Source organism: Erpetoichthys calabaricus, chromosome 8 (genome assembly GCF_900747795.2).
Source record: "Erpetoichthys calabaricus chromosome 8, fErpCal1.3, whole genome shotgun sequence".
NCBI classification, from domain to species: domain Eukaryota; kingdom Metazoa; phylum Chordata; class Cladistia; order Polypteriformes; family Polypteridae; genus Erpetoichthys; species Erpetoichthys calabaricus.
The window spans coordinates 31,420,178-31,441,016 of NC_041401.2; the positions used below are offsets into that span (position 1 = coordinate 31,420,178).

The 20,839-nt window shown below is 37.2% G+C and overlaps 1 protein-coding gene across 3 annotated transcripts in view; it reads left to right on the forward strand.

Annotated features, from left to right (window-relative positions):
• The window catches only part of itgb6 (integrin, beta 6), a 108,943-nt gene that overhangs the window by 50,621 nt on the left and 37,483 nt on the right, over window positions 1-20,839 (forward strand). For all 3 annotated transcript variants that reach the window (XM_051930580.1, XM_051930581.1, XM_028806412.2), the window contains exons 6-8: window positions 4,588-4,753; window positions 9,295-9,456; window positions 19,099-19,194. In XM_051930580.1, coding sequence (XP_051786540.1) covers window positions 4,588-4,753; window positions 9,295-9,456; window positions 19,099-19,194 — 424 coding nt within the window. The remainder of the gene's footprint in view (window positions 1-4,587; window positions 4,754-9,294; window positions 9,457-19,098; window positions 19,195-20,839) is intronic.

The following is a 20,839-nucleotide window of genomic DNA, read 5'->3' on the forward strand; positions in this document are numbered from 1 at the left end:
AGACAAGTCTTCATTTTTGCTTTGTACTATTTCTCCTCTTAGTTGTCCACTGTTAGAAGAAGTACTTTAGTGTGATCAAAAGTTTATGAACCTATTTCTGATACATGTTATCAATCAAACAGTAGATATCATAGAAGATTATGCAGTATAGTTAAATCAGGAAATCCATCAACATGTATGTTTTCTAAATCAGCTTATTGCAATTCACTTGCCCTGAGTGATGAAGTTTATCTTGGCAGCAAAGAGCTCAAGGCAGTAGCCAGCTGTGGGTAGGGAATATTCACACACTTGCCTAGAATAGGCCAAATTAGTCATGCCAGTCAACTTACCTTGCATGTTTTTGGGATGTGAGAGGATAACTGGACCACTTAGGCAAAAAGGTCACAGAAGCTGTTTGGAGAATATACAAACTGCACCCAGACAGTGACTGGACCAGGATTTAAGATCTGGTCTCCTGATATAATAATGCAGTAACAGTAATCACTGCAGCACTGTGCACGACAAACCTTTTGTAACACAACTGACAAAGTGGAGTGAGTCACATATGATATATAATTATTGAGCTACAAATTCTGTCATACTGTTGGGATAAGTGTTTTACTAAGCATTACACATTGAGTCAAAGGTGGTGGTGGTAACTATAGTAAAACTTTATTGATTATAATTACCCACATTATAGATTGTGTCATGTTTTAGTGACCATGTCTTTTTTAAACAAGATTATTCTGCCTAATTTTCAAGTTTTTTCTTAAGTTTGCTGTCTTATTAATGAATTATGCTGAAGTATTTAGTGTAGTATTGCAAGCTTATGTTATGTTGTGCAGTGAATCAGAAGAAAAGAACATTCCCTTACGGTATGTTACTGAAAGATTCAATGCATCAGGCATATTTACTGCGACGATTTAAATTCAATGACATAATTTATAATACAGTTTTAGATTTCTACAATGTATGTTCTGTTTGGGGTGGTGTGCAGTGGTTAGTGTGGCTGCCTGTCAGCTCCTGGGTTCATGTTCCAGCTGGTCACAGTTTATACACTTTGTATTTTCTCCCAACGTCTTTGTGGGTTTTCCCCACACACTTGTTGTCTACCAACATTTCACAGATGTGAATGTTAGGTTGATCAGTAATTCTACTACAAGTCAGTCTTATAACAGGCTGGAATCCCATCCAGAGTTGGGCTCTTCTTTGTGTCTGATGCTTCAGGAATACATGAAGAATAATGAAGAAAAGCAGGCTCAGAAAATTAACGGATAGAGGAATCCTTGCACATGGATTGTGGCAACTACAGAGGAATAACACTGCTCTTGGTGCTGGGTAAGGTCCTTGCTAGGGTCATCCTCAATAGGGTCTGTGATCACTTGCTCACTACCAATGACTGGAGCAGTTTGGTTTTACGCCTAAGACGTCCACCATCAACTGCATCCTGGCACTGAGGGTTCTAATGGAGTGCAAATGCGAAGATTGGCAGGGTTTCTTTACAGCTTTTGTCAATTTTCATAAAGCGTTTGATACAGTTGATTGAGCTGCCTTGTGGGCCATATCATGGCTGGCCTCTACACTGATACTGTGAGTGCTGTACAGAGTAGAGGCAGAACCTCTGCATTGGGCAGGGTCGTGGGGTCCAGCGGCTGTGGGGCATCAATTGGTAAAGAAAGATTTCATTGATCTCAACTTTGCCAAAGTTGCTGTGATCTTCGGGGATTCAATGAAGGGTATAATCCAGGGACTCGAGAGACTGAGTAAGGAGTCTACGTTTTCTGGATAAAAATTAAGATCCAGGCCTTTAATGACCTCTTCGGCACAGCCATCAGCAGTGTGTCTGTTTGCGGAGAGAGTGTTGACCTTGTCGAGAGGTTTACTTACCTCGGCAGTGACATTCATGTCTCTGGTGACTCTTCCTAAGAAGTCAGTAGACGGACTGGGAGAGAATGGGGGGTCATGGGGTCGCTAGAAAGGGGTGTGTGGCGTTCCTGATATCTTTGCAAAAGGATGAAGGTCCAAGTCTTTAGAGTCCCTGTGCTTCTTTTTTTGCTATATGGTTGTGAGACATGGACGCTATCCAGTGACTTGAGATGAGGACTGGACTCCTTTGGTACTGTATCTCTTCGGAGAATCCTTGGGTACCGCTGGTTTGACTTTTGTTTCAAATGAGCGGTTGCTGATGGAGTCCCGAATGAGGCACATTACCTGCATTGTGAGGGAGCGTCAGTTACGGCAGTATGGCCATGTGGCACGATTCCTCGAGGGTGATTCTGCTCATATGATCCTCATTGTTGAGGGCCCAAGCAGCCTGACCAGGCCAAGGGGACATCCACATAACACCTGGCTGTGACAGATAGATGGTCATTTCCAGGAGCTGGGACTGGACTGTGTCTTTGCCTTGGGGGGGTTGCCAAACAGGATCCCAACCTGTTTTGTCATTTGGTGGGTGCGGCAACGCACTGTACCACTGCGTGCTCCCCAATCTGACCTGACCTGGGGTCTTTGCTTATTTTTCAATATGTGACCTATGACTTAATGCATAAAGCTATACAGATACAACAGAAATAATCACAGAAGACTTAATGGCGATAGGTGGCCTTTTGATCAATACTGTATAACCTCACCTGCCATTGGCCTGTAAAGAATCAATCTGCTGTTTGTCATAGATCCAACTAAAAAATTAAAGAAAGGAGAAAATGGAAAAAGTTTTATCTGGAAGATTAGAGCCAACACAGCAACACCACTCTGGTTGTAAGAGGATTATAAATTTAGACTATTTTTAAAAATACAGTACTCATAATATCAGATTATGTCTCATACTTCAATATATCAGTTTTTTAAACCGTCAGTGTAGTTTGGCACACTTCTCTATTTTCGGTTTACCAGTATTTAAGTTTATCCATTGATCCTGGCCCTCACAAAAATAATCTATGAACTTCTTTCCACCCTTCAGGAATTTAAATATCACTATCATGTCTCCTCTTGTCCTTTTTCTTTCTAAGCTGGGCAGATCCAGTTTCTCCACACTTTGCTTGTAATTTAGCACTAATAATTCAGGAATCAGCTGGGTCACTCATTTAACCCTTTCGAGTACTTTGTTGTCTTTACTATAGTCTGGTGCTTACAACTCTCCATAAGTCTTCTAAAAAATTGTACAATCTTAGCATTGCTTCAAGTTCTAACATACACTTCCTCATATGCAACATGCAATTTATTTACCTTCTTAATGCACTTATCACATTTGACTAAATGCAAACAGGGACAGATTCCACTACTGCCTCTGGCCTTTTTCAGGTGTTGCTATTGAGTCAATCCTTTTAATTTTATATGAAAACTCTTTATTTTTTTGACAAACACATAAGCATAGTACAGTTATACTTTTTCTATCAGTCAGGTGCTTTTTAATGCCAATTTGCAAAATAATGCATTTTACAAAAGTATTTTATATATATATATATATATATATATATATATATATATATATATATATATATATATATATATATATATATATATATATGTTTATATAGATAGATATATAGATATAGATATATAGATATAAACATATATATATATATCTATATAAACATATATATATGTTTATATAGATATATATATGTTTATATAGATAGATAGATATATATATATATATATATATATATATATATATATATATATATATATATATATATATATATATATATATATTATATATATATATAAACATATATATATCTATGTTTATATAGATATATATATATGTTTATATAGATAGATAGATATTTTTCATCGCATATCTTCCCACTAACAAACATCATAATTCTTTGAATGGTAGCAACTGTATCACAGCTGTCCCTTCCACCTACATATGGCATAAACAAGTTTCACTGTCATTGTCCTACTTTCCTTGTCTGAATCATATGAGCATGGGGCCTAATAGTAACAGAAATTTCTTTGAGTGTTGCCACAAATCTCACCACTTACAATCCAGCAATCAGCCTCTTTTGGTGCGCCATGTCCCTTCTGAAGACCAAAATTATAATACTGAACACTTTCTACAACAGTCTGATATGTAAAAACTGCTCAAGGAACTCCCTCACATTAGTATCTCAGGAGCTACTTTTACCAGAACCATAATTTTTCTTTTCTGGAATTCTTTTTGTCCAGTGGATACTAGTCTAATTCAGTCAAGATTAACGTCGCTCTACCCTGCCCTAACACTAGTGTTGAATCATCTGGCCTGTAATTAGTCACATGGATTCTGGATAAATTCCCATCACTGACTCACTGCTCAACCCTGAGCAAATCATTTAACCTGTCAGCAGTCCATTTGTGCTACATTATTTTTAAGTTGCTCTAAATAAAAGTGAAAGATAAACAAATTTAAGTGGTGACTGAGCTCATTAAGAATTTGCAGCTACTTTTTTGTTTTCAGGTGAAGTATGAAACGTGTTGATTTAGGACAGCAGTTACTACATTAAAAATGGTACAGTTCAAATGTATTGAATCCATGAAAAAATAAATACATTTGGTGATTATAGTGTTTTATAGGAAATAATGTTGTGTATCATCTTTAAAATATGTTTCTGTTTTTCTATCCAGGAGTGTAAATAATCATTGCCTGCCTACATTTGGATATAAACATTTATTATCTCTAACTGATAGTGCTGAAAAATTCAATGAAATTGTCAGAAATCAGCAAGTCTCAGCTAATCTTGACATCCCAGAATGTGGATTTGATGCCATTATGCAAGCAGCTGTTTGTGGGGTAAATGTTTTCTGTTTTTTAAAATACAATACCAAATAATAAATACAAACATCATACAAACAGCAAGAAATAAGCTTTTCATGAAAATGTGTCCACATTTTGTACCATCTTGATAATGACATGCCATAATTCCGTCCATCACTGCAAGCGCATTAAATTGTGTATTTTTCAGCTATAGCCTTAAAGACAAAACAACCTCATAATATGAGTCTGCCAACACACTGCATCTTTCACAAAGTGATCAAAAACAGAATAATTTGTGCTATATTGGTTCCTAAGCCTTCTTCAAAATGTGCTAATTGTAGAATCAATATACATAAAATGCAAAGCTGACTGATTCACTCACTCATCAACAAAAATAAAAAGCTGGACGGCACATCTAGGGCAGTTGGCATCCACTAAGAAAGCACATTTCAATATTTAAGGGTAAACCACCTTCCCCCCACAAAAGAAAAAAACTAAATACCCCAAAGTCTCAAAAACACCTTGACAAATCTGATTTGAATTTGGTGACTTTACAGAAAAAAAGAAAATCAACTTACAAGTGTTTTTTTGTTTGTCCATATTTTTCAATAATAATGCTTTGGGGTGTTCTTAGAGACCATGTCATTTTTTATGCTGTGCACTGCAAAGGACATGAAATGAATTATTATTATTTCTATTAAATGGGGCTGCTACTTTTTGCAAATGAAAGCTGCTACCTGAAGCAAAGTGGAAGGATGAAAGTTCCGCAAAGCTCAAAGAAGACATGTTTAGCAAGTTGTCTCCTTGGGTACTTGCTGTACTCCATATTCTGTCAGCTTCGTCTTACTCCTTATGATATGGTATAAATTATACACAAATTCAAAGTGTAGTTGTCCCCAGCAGATTGTTGACCATGCTTATGTACAGAACATATATTCAAACAATGGGGTGGGGCATGACGGGCACTTGATGGTGGTGAAATACAAGCAATAATGCAGAGAATGAGAGTGTCCCTTTGGAAGTCAGAGTGCAATGTGTCGTTATGCTCTGATTCACAATGCAGAAACAGTAAGGGTTGGTATTGCATACCAGCCTGCTACAAGCCCCGGGTACAATACAAGCCAGGAGCAATGGTAAGTTTAAACACTTACTCAGCTCAGTAAAAGAGTCCCACATGAACAGAACATACAAGAAGTGACCACTATAGTGCTGTTTAGTGGGCCACTACTGGCATACCCCATCTTCTCCTACCTCCCACACCCCAATCTAATATTAATTTATCATGGTGCTCCTATCACCATCCCCAGGTCTCACTAATTTTTTGTCATGTAAAAGTAATAACAAATTGCAAGAAGGAGCAAGACTCTAACTGAACAGTATAGTAAGTAATTTAGTTCCACTTCTAGCACTGGGACATTGTACCCAGTTCACAATATTAATACGATTGTAAGATTTTTTCTGTAAGATGCTTCAAAACGTTCAATTCATTGTATATCTCACATAAATATTCAGTATATAAAAGTCAAGGATGTAAGTAATATGTTAAAGTAAACCACAATGGAGTGGTATTTCTTTTGCTCTAAATCCTCAAAAACTTTGCGAAGGTACAAGATTACAGATCAAAGCATTACATTCAATTCTGATTGACGCTATCTTATTTAAAGGATGTACTATAATTGTATTTATACCCCAAATTTCCAATTACCAAAAACAAAAGCTAAGGTCATTCACTAAGAAAAGTAAAAATTGATCTGTGACAAGAATGTTTTACTCCTGGGGAAATTGTATGTAGCATGTTCAAGAGTAAGGAGCTCCATTGAATGAAAAATATTAACCCCTGGTAAAAAAAATAACAAATATCATATGTAGAAAAGTACTCAATTTCATAGTACTTCTGATTCATCCAATTAATAGCACTATAACAAACACCCATTGTTTTAGGAAATTTCACAAGGTTAGTGTTTAATATATAATGATTCATGATTCATACTTTATATGCGCAACAGAGGAAGTTCAGTGATTTTGCAGTATTTACATTTTTGTGCATTAACATTCAGCTGCAATATTGTTGAAGTTAACAAAATCACAAGCCATGTTACTATGACATTTTCCCATTTCAGTTATTTATATACTTATTTATTACCATTATACAATTTAATTATAGTAAATATGATAACACAGATATACATTTAATCAGCTACCGTGTTAATGGCAAGGAGCTGATAAATCAGGGTGCCTATCACTGTACTGTAACTTCAAATTAGATATTTCATGGAAAATAAGGATAATGAGCCTTGCACATATGTACATTTATATATGCTGTATATACTTTAGGTTTGTTGGGTCATTATTGTCACTTGTACAGAGTATAGTGCAGCTCTTACCTGATTGTGCTAATCAATATACAACCTCACCAGTGCTATGATTAGTGAGTACATTTACCACAGATCTAAAGATCTTTCTTATTTTAGTGTGTATGTGTATGTATATATAACATGCATACATACTAGGGCTAAAATTTAGCAGATCATTTTTGGTCACTTGGTAGCCTGAAGGACAAGTCCTGTTAAAACTGCATTTGTCTTTTCTGTTTTGCCTGAAGAAGGGGCCTGAGTTGCCTCGAAAGCTTGCATATTGTAATCTTTTTAGTTAGCCAATAAAAGGTGTCATTTTGCTTGGCTTTTCTCTATATTCATAATGGCTAACACGGTATAACACCCTAGTACTACAGTTTTCTTTATGTAAAAGAAATCATACTAACATCAAGAACAACAAAAATTGCATTGAATAGTTAGCATCACATATCATTTCAGAGCTTAGAATTTACAAAGTAGTCCTTCAATAAAAACTTGATGCATTTCTTGATTTGGATCAACAGGTTTATTATTTATTTATTTATTGAATGTTATTTTACTTTAAAAAACAGAAAATTGCAATGACATGCTACTTAATCAAACAAATAATAAGAAGTTATACAATAAATATAACCATTTACTTCAAAATGAATATAAAGAAGAAAACCAAGTAAAAAGAAAAAAAAATAAGGTTTAAAGGAGAAGTCACATGGAAAAGAGTGAGGCAAGCCATTTGAATTGATGAATGGTGAGATGTAGTGGTATCCTGTCCAGGCCTAGCTTCTGCCTTGTTAGAGAAAGGATGAATAAATTGTTCTGGGTTTACACTGCATCTGTTACTTGAAATTTTGAACCCACAATGTCTCAAGTTCCCAACTTAATGTGGTAAAAACTAGCAAATTATAGTAGTGCATTGAGCTAAAGAAAAGTTCATTTAGCCTATGGAGTTACCTCTCTTGTTTGGTATGGGAGCACTTATGTCACTGCATTTCTTTTCTAATAGTTCCATAACTTAACTCTGTTACACTATCTCTCATTTACATTCACTGTGGTATGGTTACAGATCAATTGAACCAATATAATTGGTTTATGTTTTACTCTTCTTTTTAAGACTGTCCCGCAGAGCAAAAAAAAAAAAAAAGCAACTTAGCTGAATGAGCTCATTCTTCAAAAATAAGAGCAACACCCTATATAAATAAACAACAGCACTGAAAGAGCTTATCCAATTCCAATTCCAAAGCTAAAATAAATAGATAGATTAATCTGAATGGCCAAGAGATAATAACAGCATGGTCCATGAAGGATAGTTGGTCATCGATCACCACCCCATCATGGAGTACCAACTTGACAGGTGTTAGATAGATAGATAGATAGATAGATAGATAGATAGATAGATAGATAGATAGATAGATAGATAGATAGATAGATAGATAGATAGATAGATAGATTTTACATGTGGACTCATAATAGTAACATATTTTGATATAATTAAAAACATGGGGGAAAAATTAAATATTGAAAAAATGTATATTATCCAGTTCGACTTGATGTTACCCATTCAACAAATTATAGGTTTAGTTATGAAAATAAATGCTGATATGTACAGATACTGTATCAAAATGTACAAATCAGATCATTTTTAATGTATCAATAGATATTTATCATTATTGATAGCTACAGTACATTCTACTTTCATTATTATGAATAATTTGCATGTTGTCATTTTACACAGACCTGTCAGCTAGATACAGAATTAAAACAACTACATTCTCATGTGCCCCTTTAGTTAATAAAAAAACAGATCCAAGTTCATGGAAAATATGTACCAATAAATTATATACATTGGTGATTGCCCTGTGATGAAGAGTAAAGCTAACATATTTTGTTGTAATGCAATTGAAATTCTTTATAAAATGAGGCTCGGTAGTGTAGCCTAGATACCAAGACATTGAACTAAAAACTACAAGTCTGTTGGTTCACTCCCTACTTTTGACTCTCTGTGTAATCTTAAATAAACCATTTAGGCTTCTATTTCTCCCACTGTAGAAATGCTACAAAAAGAAAGCATAAATATTTGAAGTATGTCTTTTTGATTTGTGAGGTACTTCAGATAAAAATTACAGCGAAGAAGATGAATGCAAATAATTACAATAATAACACTATTAGTTTTTAAATGCTCTTTCATAAGTCTGTAAGCCTAAAAAAACTACAATCTAATTGCAGGATAAGATTGGCTGGAGAAATGATTCAATGCATCTCCTGGTGTTTGTAAGTGATGCTGACTCGCATTTTGGAATGGACAGCAAAATGGCAGGGATTGTCATCCCCAATGATGGAGAGTGCCATCTGGACCACAACAATGAATATGCCAAATCCACCCTTTTGGTAATGTATTTTATCTTCTTGCTTTGACCGCAGGCACATTTAAACACATTATCAAGTGTTCTCTTTTTGCACACTGTTTTCTCTACAGGAAGATTCTTCTAGAAAAAATGAATGTGAATTGGCTCTTTTGTAGAAATGAATTCTTAAAAGGACAATTGACTTAAGTATGTTACTATTTTCATTGCTAGATAGTGTGTATCCATCTGAATGCATTTAAAACCAACTCTTCAAATACAGTCATTGTGCTGTTCTGCACATTGGAATCTATAGATAAAGAATATGTGATTGTACTCTTTTTATCAGGATTTTAAATAGTATTTTTACAATAATGGAAGGCTCTGTGTTGTCCTTATCAGTCATTTACTAAAAATACTCCACCTTTAGTCTCCTCCTATCATTGTGACATAATGCCAATGGCAGCTGCAATCTGGTGACAAGGTCCAGAGCTGTAGAATAAGCTGGAATGCTGTACATGAGATTTTAAAATAATACTGTATTTAGTGGCTGATTGACCAGTTTTTAGCATAGTTTAAAACCTCCATTCTCTGCTACTTTCCTGCCATTTAAAATTAATGATCAAATAATGATTGAGAGACTACTGTGTCATAAAGAAGTGGCATATCTCTCTATGCCATCAATAATGAATCAATAGGATATAATCATATTGTTCATTAATTTATTAAGCTAAAGGTTTGAGTACATAAACTCGTGGCCATCCAATTATAACTGTAGACTAATTAATCACTGTGGTGAAAATCATTTGCAATACAGTAAGTGCACTTAGCAACCTGGAATAAAGCAAAAAAAAAATTAAAATAGTCATCTGTATAACCCATTTAAATGAGTTAATAGCTAATTTGTCCTAGCAAATTAACTACTTTCCATCTTGAATATTCTTTGTCTTCACGTCCCTAAATGCTTTGAACTGTGGTGTCACTAAGAACTAGTTTACTGGACAGATTACTGTTTACAATGTACTGTTACTGACTGTTTTGGTAATTAATTCACGTGTTTCAGTATGCTTATGTTATAGGACCACTTTGTCTGCTGCTGCTTGCTTTAGTAATAATAATAATAATAATTCATTACATTTATATAAGAAGTACCTTGAGACTGGGAGGCTGATCAGTGGTAGTCATACACTAATGTGATTTCTCCCATGTCTCAATTTGGTAAAAGCTTTCAAGACACTCCCTTCTAAATAAATATACAATGAAGCAGAAAAATATTTTGTTCCTTCAATCATCATGTCAGCATTACCTGTTCAGTGCCGACCACCCGTAATTGTAAATAGTTTCTTGCTGTAATGGAAATACCATATCTTGTGTGTTTTATCAGATATAGACTACTGCACACTCAGGTCAGTGATGTACCTGACTGCTATGATGATTTGAATTTTAGTAGAGGTAAAATACTCTTAGTCTGTGATTAAGTTTTGATTCTATAAAAATTTCTAACTAAAAATTTGTATGCTTCAGAGTAAATAACTATTAATCTTAAACAGAATTTTTTATTCACTTTCATTTACTTCAGTGTGATCATCAACCAGTATCTGCTTTAACAACAAATGTTTTGAAAGAGATCCATCACCAATTATCTAACCCACTTGTTTGTGGTTGTAACATCCTGTGCCTATCTTAGCAGGACTGGAAACAAGGCAGGATGCAGTCCTGGAAGGGAGTAGTTTGTCCAAGGCCTATAGAACCCCAATGCTCTTTGATCTAGTTTTCCCTGGACACTTGTCCATGTTGATGCATTTATCTGAGGCTAAACAGTGTCAATGCTTTAAGGTCACTTTGATGGATGTTCCTAGTTCAAATCAGATTCCTCAAGAGGGAACAAACTTTATTTAAACAGATAACTTGTTTATTATGTCACTCTGTAAAATTCAAAATAATACTATTTATATTTTTAAGTAATATACAGAGAAGTTTATTATTATGATAACCATTATAATCTATGTCTATTCACTTTATTTATTTAAGTTCCCTGTCAAAGTTAAAAGCTGGCTCCCTTAATTAATTTGATTTTAATACTGATTAATTTTAATGTCATTTCACTCATTTTGTGACATCTGCACAGAGTAACCATATACGCATCAGTATTCTAATTCTTAAGTAGTGTGTGTGTGTGTGTGTGTGACTCCATAAGACCTTTGACTGTACTATACTGTACTCCGATTTTGACACTGTCAAATAAGCAAACCAGCTGCCATGGCACAACGTCAGAGGCTTCGCCTCATGCATTGACATTCGAGGTTCGACCCATAAGTTTGATTCAAAAGTACGTACACCTGCCGAGCCCCAATAAGGACGAAACATGTGTTATGTACTCTTTGTATTATTTGTCATATATATATAAATATAGTGTATATATACAGTTACAGTCATGGCCGAAATTATCGGCACCCCTGGAATTTTCCCAGAAAATGCACCATTTCTCCCAGAAAATTATTGCAATTACAAATGTTTTTGTATATACATGTTTATTTCCTTTACGTGCATTGGAACAACACAAAAAAAACGAGAAAAAAAGCCAAATCTGACATCATGTCACACAGAACTCCAAAAATGGACTGGAAAAATTATTGGCACCCTTTAAAAATTGTGGGTAAATCATTTTATTTCAAGCATATGATGCTCATTTGAACTCACCTGTGGCAAGAAACAGGTGCTGGCAATATAGCAATCATACCTGAAGCCAGTTAAAATGGAGAAAAGTTGACTCAACCTTTCTGTTGTGTGTCTGAGTGTGCCACACTAAGCATGGAGAACAGAAAGAAGAGCAGAGAATTGTCTGAGGACTTGAGAACAAAAATTGTGGAAAAATATCAAAATCTCAAGGCTACAAGTTCATCTCCGGAGATCTTCATGTTCCTTTGTCCACTGTGCGCAACATAATCAAGAAGTTCACAACACGTGGCACTGTAGCTAATCTCCCTGAACGTGGACGGAAGAGAAAAATTGATAAAAGACTGCAACGATGGATAGTCCGAATGGTGGATAAACAACCCCAGTCAACTTCAAAACATATTCAAGCTGTTCTGCAGACTCAGGGTGCAACAGTGTCAGCTTGAACTATCCGTCAACATCTGAACGAAATGAAACGCTATGGCAGGAGAGCCAGGAGGACCCCACTGCTGACACAGAAACATAAAAAAGCCAGACTGGAGTTTGCCAAAATGTACTTGAGGAAGCCAAAATCCTTCTGGGCGAACGTCTTGTGGACAGATGAGACCAAGGTAGAGCTTTTTGGTAAAGCTCATCATTCTACTGTTTACAGAAAACGGAATGAGGCCTACGAAGAAAAGAACACAGTACCTACAGTCAAACATGGTGGAGGTTCTAAGATGTTTTGGGGATGTTTTGCTGCCTCTGGCACTGGATGCCTTGACTGTGTGCAAGGCATCATGAAATCTGGAGACTACCAAAAGATATTGGGGCGCAATGTACGGCCCAGTGTCAGAAAGCTGGGTCTGCGTCAGAGGTCATGGGTGTTCCAGCAGGACAATGACCCCAAAAATACCTCTAAAAGCACTCAGAAATGGTTGAAGACAAAGTGCTGGAGAGTTCTGAAGTGGCCAGCAATGAGTCCGGATTTAAATCCGATTGAACACTTATGAAGAGATCTCAAAATTGCTGTTGGGAGAAGGCGCCCATCAAATCTGAGAAACCTTGAGCAGTTTGCAAAAGAAGAGTGGTCGGAAATTCCAGTTGAGAGGTGTAACAAGCTTGTTGATGGTTATAGGAAGCGCTTGATTTCAGTTATTTTTTCCAAAGGGCGTGCAACCAAATAAGAGGGTGCCAATAATTTTGTCCAGCCCGGTTTTTGAGTTTTGTGTGAAATGATGTCAGATTTGGCTTTTTTTCTCTGTTTTTTGTGTTGTTCCAATGCACATAAAGGAAATAAACATGTGTATACCAAAACATTTGTAATTGCAACAATTGTCTGGGAGAAATGGTGCATTTTCAAGGAAAATTCCAGGGGTGCCGATACTTTCTCCATGACTGTAGGTCCATAAATATCTGGACAGAGACAACTTTTTTCTAATTTTGGTTCTGTACATTACCACAATGAGTTTTAAATGAAACAACTCAGATGCAGTTGAAGTGCAGACTTTCAGCTTTAATTCAGTGGGGTGAACAAAACAATTGCATAAAAATGTGAGGCAACTAAAGCATTTTTTTAACACAATCCCTTCATTTCAGGGGCTCAAAAGTAATTGGACAATTGACTTAAAGGCTATTTCATGGGCAGGTGTGGGCAAGTCCGTCGTTATGTCATTATCAATTAAGCAGATAAAAGGCTTGGAGTTGATTTGAGGTGTGATACTTGCATGTGGAAGAACAAAAGAAAGATCTAAATCAAATTAATATTTGGTGTTACTACCTTTTGCCTTCAAACCAGCATCAATTCTTATAGGTACACTTGCATAAAGTCATGGATTTTGTAGGATTCTAGTCAGGTGTCTGATCAACCAATTCTACCAAACAGGTGCTAATGATCATCAATGTCACACGTAGGTTGAAATGCAGTCATTAACTGAAACAGAAACAGCTGTGTAGGAGGCTTAAAACTGGGTGAGGAACAGCCAAACTCTGCTACCAAGGTGAGGTTGTGGAAGACAGTTTCATGTCATGGCAAGATTGAGAACAGCAACAAGACAGAAGGTAGTTCTACTGCATCAGCAAGGTCTCTCCCAGACAAATATTTCAAAGCAGACTGGGGTTTCAAGATGTGCTGATCAAGCTCTTTTGAAGAAGCACAAAGAAACGGGCAACGTTGAGGATCGTAGACGCAGTGGTCAGCCAAGGAAACTTAGTGCAGCAGATGAAAGACACATCAAGCTTATTACCCTTTGAAATCGGAAGATGTCCAGCAGTGCAATCAGCTCAGAACTGGCAGAAACCAGTGGGACCCAGGTACACCCATCTACTGTCCGGAGAAGTCTGGCCAGAAGTGGTCTTCATGGAAGAGTTGCAGCCAAAAAGCCATACCTCCGACGTGGAAACAAGGCCAAGTGACTCAAGTATTCACGAAAACATAGGAACTGGGGTGCAGAAAAATGGCAGCAGGTGCTCTGGACTGATGAGTCAAAATTTGAAATATTTGGCTGTAGCAGAAGGCAGTTTGTTCGTCGAAGGGCTGGAGAGCGGTACAATAATGAGTGTCTGCAGGCAACAGTGAAGCATGGTGGATGTTCCTTGAACGTTTGGGGCTGCATTTCTGCAAATGGAGTTGGAGATTTGGTCAGGATTAATGGTGTTCTCAATGCTGAGAAATACAGGCAGATACTTATCCATCATGCAATACCATCAGGGAGGCGTATAATTGGCCCCAAATTTATTCTGCAGCAGGACAACGATCCCAAACATACAGCCAAAGTCATTAAGAACTATCTTCAGCGTAAAGAAGAACAAGAAATCCTGGAAGTGATGGTATGGCCCCCACAGAGCCCTGATCTCAACATCATCGAGTGTGTCTGGGATTACATGAAGAGACAGAAGGATGTGAGGAAGCCTACATCCACAGAAGATCTGTGGTTAGTTCTCCAAGATGTTTGGAACAACCTACCAGCCGAGTTCCTTCAAAAACTCCAAGTGTACCTAGAAGAATTGATGCTGTTTTGAAGGCAAAGGGTGGTCACACCAAATATTGATTTGATTTAGATTTCTCTTTTGTTCATTCACTTCATTTTGTTGATTGATGAAAATAAATGATTAACACTTCCATTTTTGAAAGCATTCTTTGTTTACAGCATTTTTTCACACCTGCCTAAAACTTTTGCTTAGTACTGTATATGTATGTATGTGGCACGCGGCTGGGGGTGGTACCCAGCCGGGACGCCTAAGAGGACCGGAGGAGGGCTCACGCCTCCTCCAGACCATGAGGGGGCGACCGCCCTGGTTGCTGTGGGGACCACGGGTACAGTGCTTTGAAGCTCAACCCTGTAGGGGCCTGTGGTCACCACCAGGGGGCGCCCCAATGCCTGGAGAGCCCTGGACCTCAGCACTTCCGCCACACCAGGAAGTACCGGGGGGAAGAGGAGCAGGGACACCCGGAGTGCTTATGGGGATGCAGGCGGTACTTCCGCCACACTGGGGCGTGTCGGTGGAAGATGGCCAGAGCACATCTGGGGGACAATAAAAGGGGCTGCCTCCCTTCATACAGGGCTGGAGTCGGGTGGAAGAGGACGAGGTCTGGGAGAGGAAAGAGGCGGCCTGAAGAGAGGAAAGGCATTGTGTGTTGGACTGGACTTGTGGGGTGATTGGTGCTGCGGCACTGGGTTGTGCACTTTAATATTTATAAAATAAACGTGTGTTGGACTTTAAACGATGTCCGTCTGTCTGTGTCCGGGCTGTTTCCCACTATATATATATATATATATATATATATATATATATATATATATATAAAATCCAATGTCTGTCTGCTTTTCATAAGAGAACTACTTAACGGATTTAGATTTGGTTTTTCCAAAATTTTGCTTGAACATTACAGTTGATTTTGCGACTTCTCTCATCACGCTGTGTATCACCGATTTATTTGCATGAATCCGAAAGACAGGCTGTGGGCCAAGGGGAGGGGGAGGCAGGACCTCAGGAGTAGGGAACCGGGCGGGGCCATCTTCACTCACGTGCCAACCTCCATTCGAGTTACTCTAACTTGCCTCCGCTTAGCTAGCGATACCTGTTTGTTAAGCAGACATTATCATCTAGAGTTTGTTAAAGAGTAATGTTTGACATTTTTGAGAGAAGGAGATCACAGCTATGTGTGTTTTAGAGGGTATCTGATAACTGGCAGAGATATCATGACCAAGTGCTCTTCTCCCCATGCAGGGGACGCTCTACCGTGTTTGTATACAGCATATATATATATATATATATATATATATATATATATATATGGTTGAAAATAGTTTTACTGTCAAATAATGCAAAGAGTACGCGACACGTGTTTCGCCCTAATTCTGGGCTCATCAGCCGTACACCCTCACTGCATCCCCGATCTACATGCTGTCCAATGAACGAATCACACGCCATAGCGCAACGTTAGGGACTTCGCCTCTGGTGCTGACGTTCGAGGTTTGATTCCCGAGAGGGGATGCAGTGAGTGTGTACACCTGATGAGCCCAGAATTAGGGTGAAACACGTGTGGCGTACTCTTTGCATTATTTGACAGTAAAACTATTTTCAACCATTCTATGATCTGCTTCTCACAACTGAAAGAGGGCACTGTGGCGGATGTTAGCTGACCAACCACAAGCGTTACCTGGTAGGTAACCACCCATACAATCAGATATATATATATATATATATATATATATATATACAGATTGCCGTTGTGATTTACAGGGGTTAGTGGCACAGGACCATGAAGTAAAAATCCATGAATACTTTCAACAACATAGACTAACACACAGAGAGAGAAAGAGAGACCAGCAGTACACATACAGCACTACTACGGTATTATATGGTATTGTATTTAGATATCAGTAAAATACAAAACTCTAGTTTCTACTGTATACCTAGGCCTACCTGTAAATTAATATCCACTTTCCCCACTGGAGTAGCTGCTGCAGCAGCTTCATTAATTACCTACTCTTTTGCCCAGCAGCTGACTTTACCGAATGAAACATATCCAAATATACAACATCACTTTTTTCTGTCTCTTGGGGGCACTTTTAGACCTAATAGAAGCACTATGTTTTGGATAATCATTGTGTAAGTAAATCAAGTGTGTGAGCCTGGCTGCATGTTGTCCACCAGACAAAGTGCACAGTTCTGAAGTGCATAGTACTAAAGAAATGTATAGAATTGTATCTTAAATGTTGAAAGTTGCCTTGGATAAAGGCATCAGCCAAGTAATACCATTATTAGTTCACTGGAGCTGCTTACTCCTGAACATGCTATACACAATTGTCCATGAGGAAAAAAAACATTTCTGCATTAAATCAGTTCCTGCTTTTTTCTGCTTTTTTTAGTGACTTGGCTTTTGTTTAATTTTACAGGAAAGTGTATTTGAATTGAAACAGGTAATCAGTAGGAATAATCTAATTTTTGAGTATCTATTATTATCATTATTAGATGTCTATTATTTTCATTTGTTTAAGCCGTTCACTCAAGTTTTCATCAGTTGTTTTTGGTCACCCTTTAAAGTCTGCAGATGTGAATGTATATGCAAAGCAGTGCTCTTAGAGTATGCAGCACCATGATCAAAGAGCAGGGGGCAGGGCGGGTCGATTTTTAGGGCCACAACTGGGGGCTGAAGGGCGATGGAGCGGAACGGATAAGAAATTGGAAACTCATCTAAGAGTGCTGGTAGTCAACAGAAAAAAATAGTAGTTTCTAACCATGGAACTTTGCCGAACATTCTCTTTCCATTCACAGCATGATCACGTCTTTTTTAAACAGTCCAGAGCACTGCCCCACTTTGAGTTGTCCATTCACCCTATTGGTTACTGGTGCTCTTCAAATGGCCCATCAATCACTTCTGCTGTGTCCTTCATTTGCATAAAGAACACTAGCTGCACAGCACTAAACACTTAAGTTGATATTATATTAATAAATATTGAGAAATTAAAAACATCTGACAGCTAACTTCATTTTTTCTATAACATCCCCAAATTTCATTCAAATCTCTCAAGGTGTTTTTGAGACATTGGGGTATTTGGTTTTTTTCTTGAAGTGGGGGTTTTACCCCTAAATATTGATATATCAAAATATCCTTTCTTAGCGGATACCAGGTGAAGGAGATGTACCTTCCTGTGAATTTTCAGCTTTTTAACTAAATGTAAAGTAAGAATTTTGCAAGTGAGTGAGTGATTGAGTCAGTCATCGTTGCATTATATACGAACAAAATAGTTATGTACACTTGTGTCTTTTTACCAAAAAGTGACATCTTTAAAATAATTATTTAGAAAAAATCAAGTGTGTGACCTCATTTGTAGCACACCAGATGAGATACAATTATTGTAAGAAAGATTTTCTTTATAAACCTGAGTGCAAAAACAAATAAATAGTGCTTATTTATGCAAAAATTCAAACTAAACACAATCCCTGACTTCTAGTTAAACATTCACTAGAATGAATGCCTTCACAGACCTTCAGTAATAGATTTAAACATATGAAGTGTTACATATTCAGTCAATTGTCCTACTTTACACATTATTTATTATGAGAGGTGTCATGTATATGATGTAAATTAGACACTCGCATTCTAAAACCCTATAACCATCTCTGCTATTATATCTATTTTAGCACTTTAGTCCACTAGGCTAAATGAGACGATTTTTGCATTTTTTATTCATGACACAAAACTAGGTCTCTTTTCCTGCTTAGTGTGACAATAACCCTAAAAGGCTTATGGGCTATAAATATTTTAGTCCTAAGCAAGTATAACCCTGTCTGTGCTCTAGGTGTAAAAAATACCAGAATAATTATGATATGCAATAGTTATGTTGGATTAAAATTCACAAAATATGATATTATTAAGGGGGGAAAAGGAGCAGATTAGAAAAAGCATGACATTTAGTGTTGCAGAGCAGTAATCAGTCCCTCACTGGTGAGTTGTCTTTTGATGCAGCAAGCATATTCTGTGATACACACCTAACATTCTCTTTGCATCTTTTGAACTTTTTAGGAGTATCCTACACTTGGCCAGCTCATAGATAAACTGGTGGAAAATAACATTCTTGTTATTTTTGCTGTGACAGAGAAGCAGATAAAAGACTATGAGGTGAGAATATACTTATGGTTTACAATCTTAGTGCTTAATTACATAAAGGATATTCTATAGATGTTCAGGGAAATAATAATTTGCTTTGCGGGTTTAAATATATTGGTTTAAATGTAATGATGGGTTTTTGTTCTGCTGGTAAATCAGATGTTTGAAATAATGTTCCTGTTGTCTACATTTTGTGAAAAATGTTAATGCAGAAAGCTAACAAAATTTTCCACCAGGAATATAAGTCCACCAAAAAAAAATTTGTAAATGAAGATTGTATAATGTGTCTCGCTTAAAATGGAAAAGCACGATCAGTAAAAGAATGGAATGTTTTTGAGTACATTTTAGAAAGGCCTGGACAGGCACAGTGTAAATTTAGTTTGTTCTTACATTGTTCCATTTAGGTAAACCATCTAAATGTGCTGCTATGAAATTGAAATATCATTACACACATAGGCCTACCTGACAGGTAAACATAAAATGATGTACATGAAATCTTAAAGAAAACGTATTTAAGTATTATAATACACAAACATGAAGAAAGTTATCTCTATGCCATTTTAAATACATACAGTAATTGTATGCAATAATATATATGTAAGACCTTAAATGTGTATTTGTCTTTCCATATATAGTTTTAGCTGAAATCTATGTTTGCCCGTGTCTTTCCATAATGAGTCCAATGAATATCGCCTGATTTTTATTTCAGTATAAGTCATGGTCAGGAGGTACCACTGATTTCAAAAGCACCTTCATTCTATACATTCTGAAGAAGAACCACACAGTTATGGAATTTGGTATGCTTCCACAAGTGTCATCTGTTTTGATCATCCTGTGCTATCATTACTAAGTCTAATCTCTCTTTCTGGTTTCAAATTCTTCTTATTCTATATAGCCCAGAATGGCCTACATTATGGTTAAACTGCTGAGTGAATGTCTCACATTTGGGTTATAATATCTGTTTAGCTATATTAGACTGATAAAAAAATTAACCAAACAATGTTAGTCTGGCAGCTCATAGCGGAAACCTTTTAGACACAGGGGATGTTGTGCTTGCATGGACTGTTCCTGGGGACTTGAGGTTAAAAATATGTTGTTAGACTGATTGAGGTCTCTAAATTGGTTATAGTAAGCAGCACTTGTAGATAGAGATAGATAGATAGATAGATACTTTATTAATCCCAAGGGGAAATTCACATACTCCAGCAGCAGCATACTGATAAAAAACAATATTAAATTAAAGAGTGATAAAAATGTGTCGTCACGTGGCAGGACTCCGAGTTGTATTTGAAGTCAGATGTATATAGGCTGAACAGGACCGGAGAAAGTACAGTCCCCTGCGGCGCTCCTGTGTTGCTGACCACAATGTCAGACCTGCAGTTCCCGAGACGCACATACTGAGGTCTGTCTGTAAGATAGTCCACGATCCTTGCCACCAGGTATGAATCTACTCCCATCTCTGTCAGCTTGTCCCTGAGGAGCAGAGGTTGGATGGTGTTGAAGGCGCTAGAGAAGTCCAGAAACATAATTCTTACAGCACCACTGCCTCTGTCCAAGTGGGAGAGGGATCGGTGTAGCATATAGATGATGGCATCCTCCGCTCCCACCTTCTCCTGGTATGCAAACTCCAGAGGGTCGAGGGCGGTTGTATATAGCA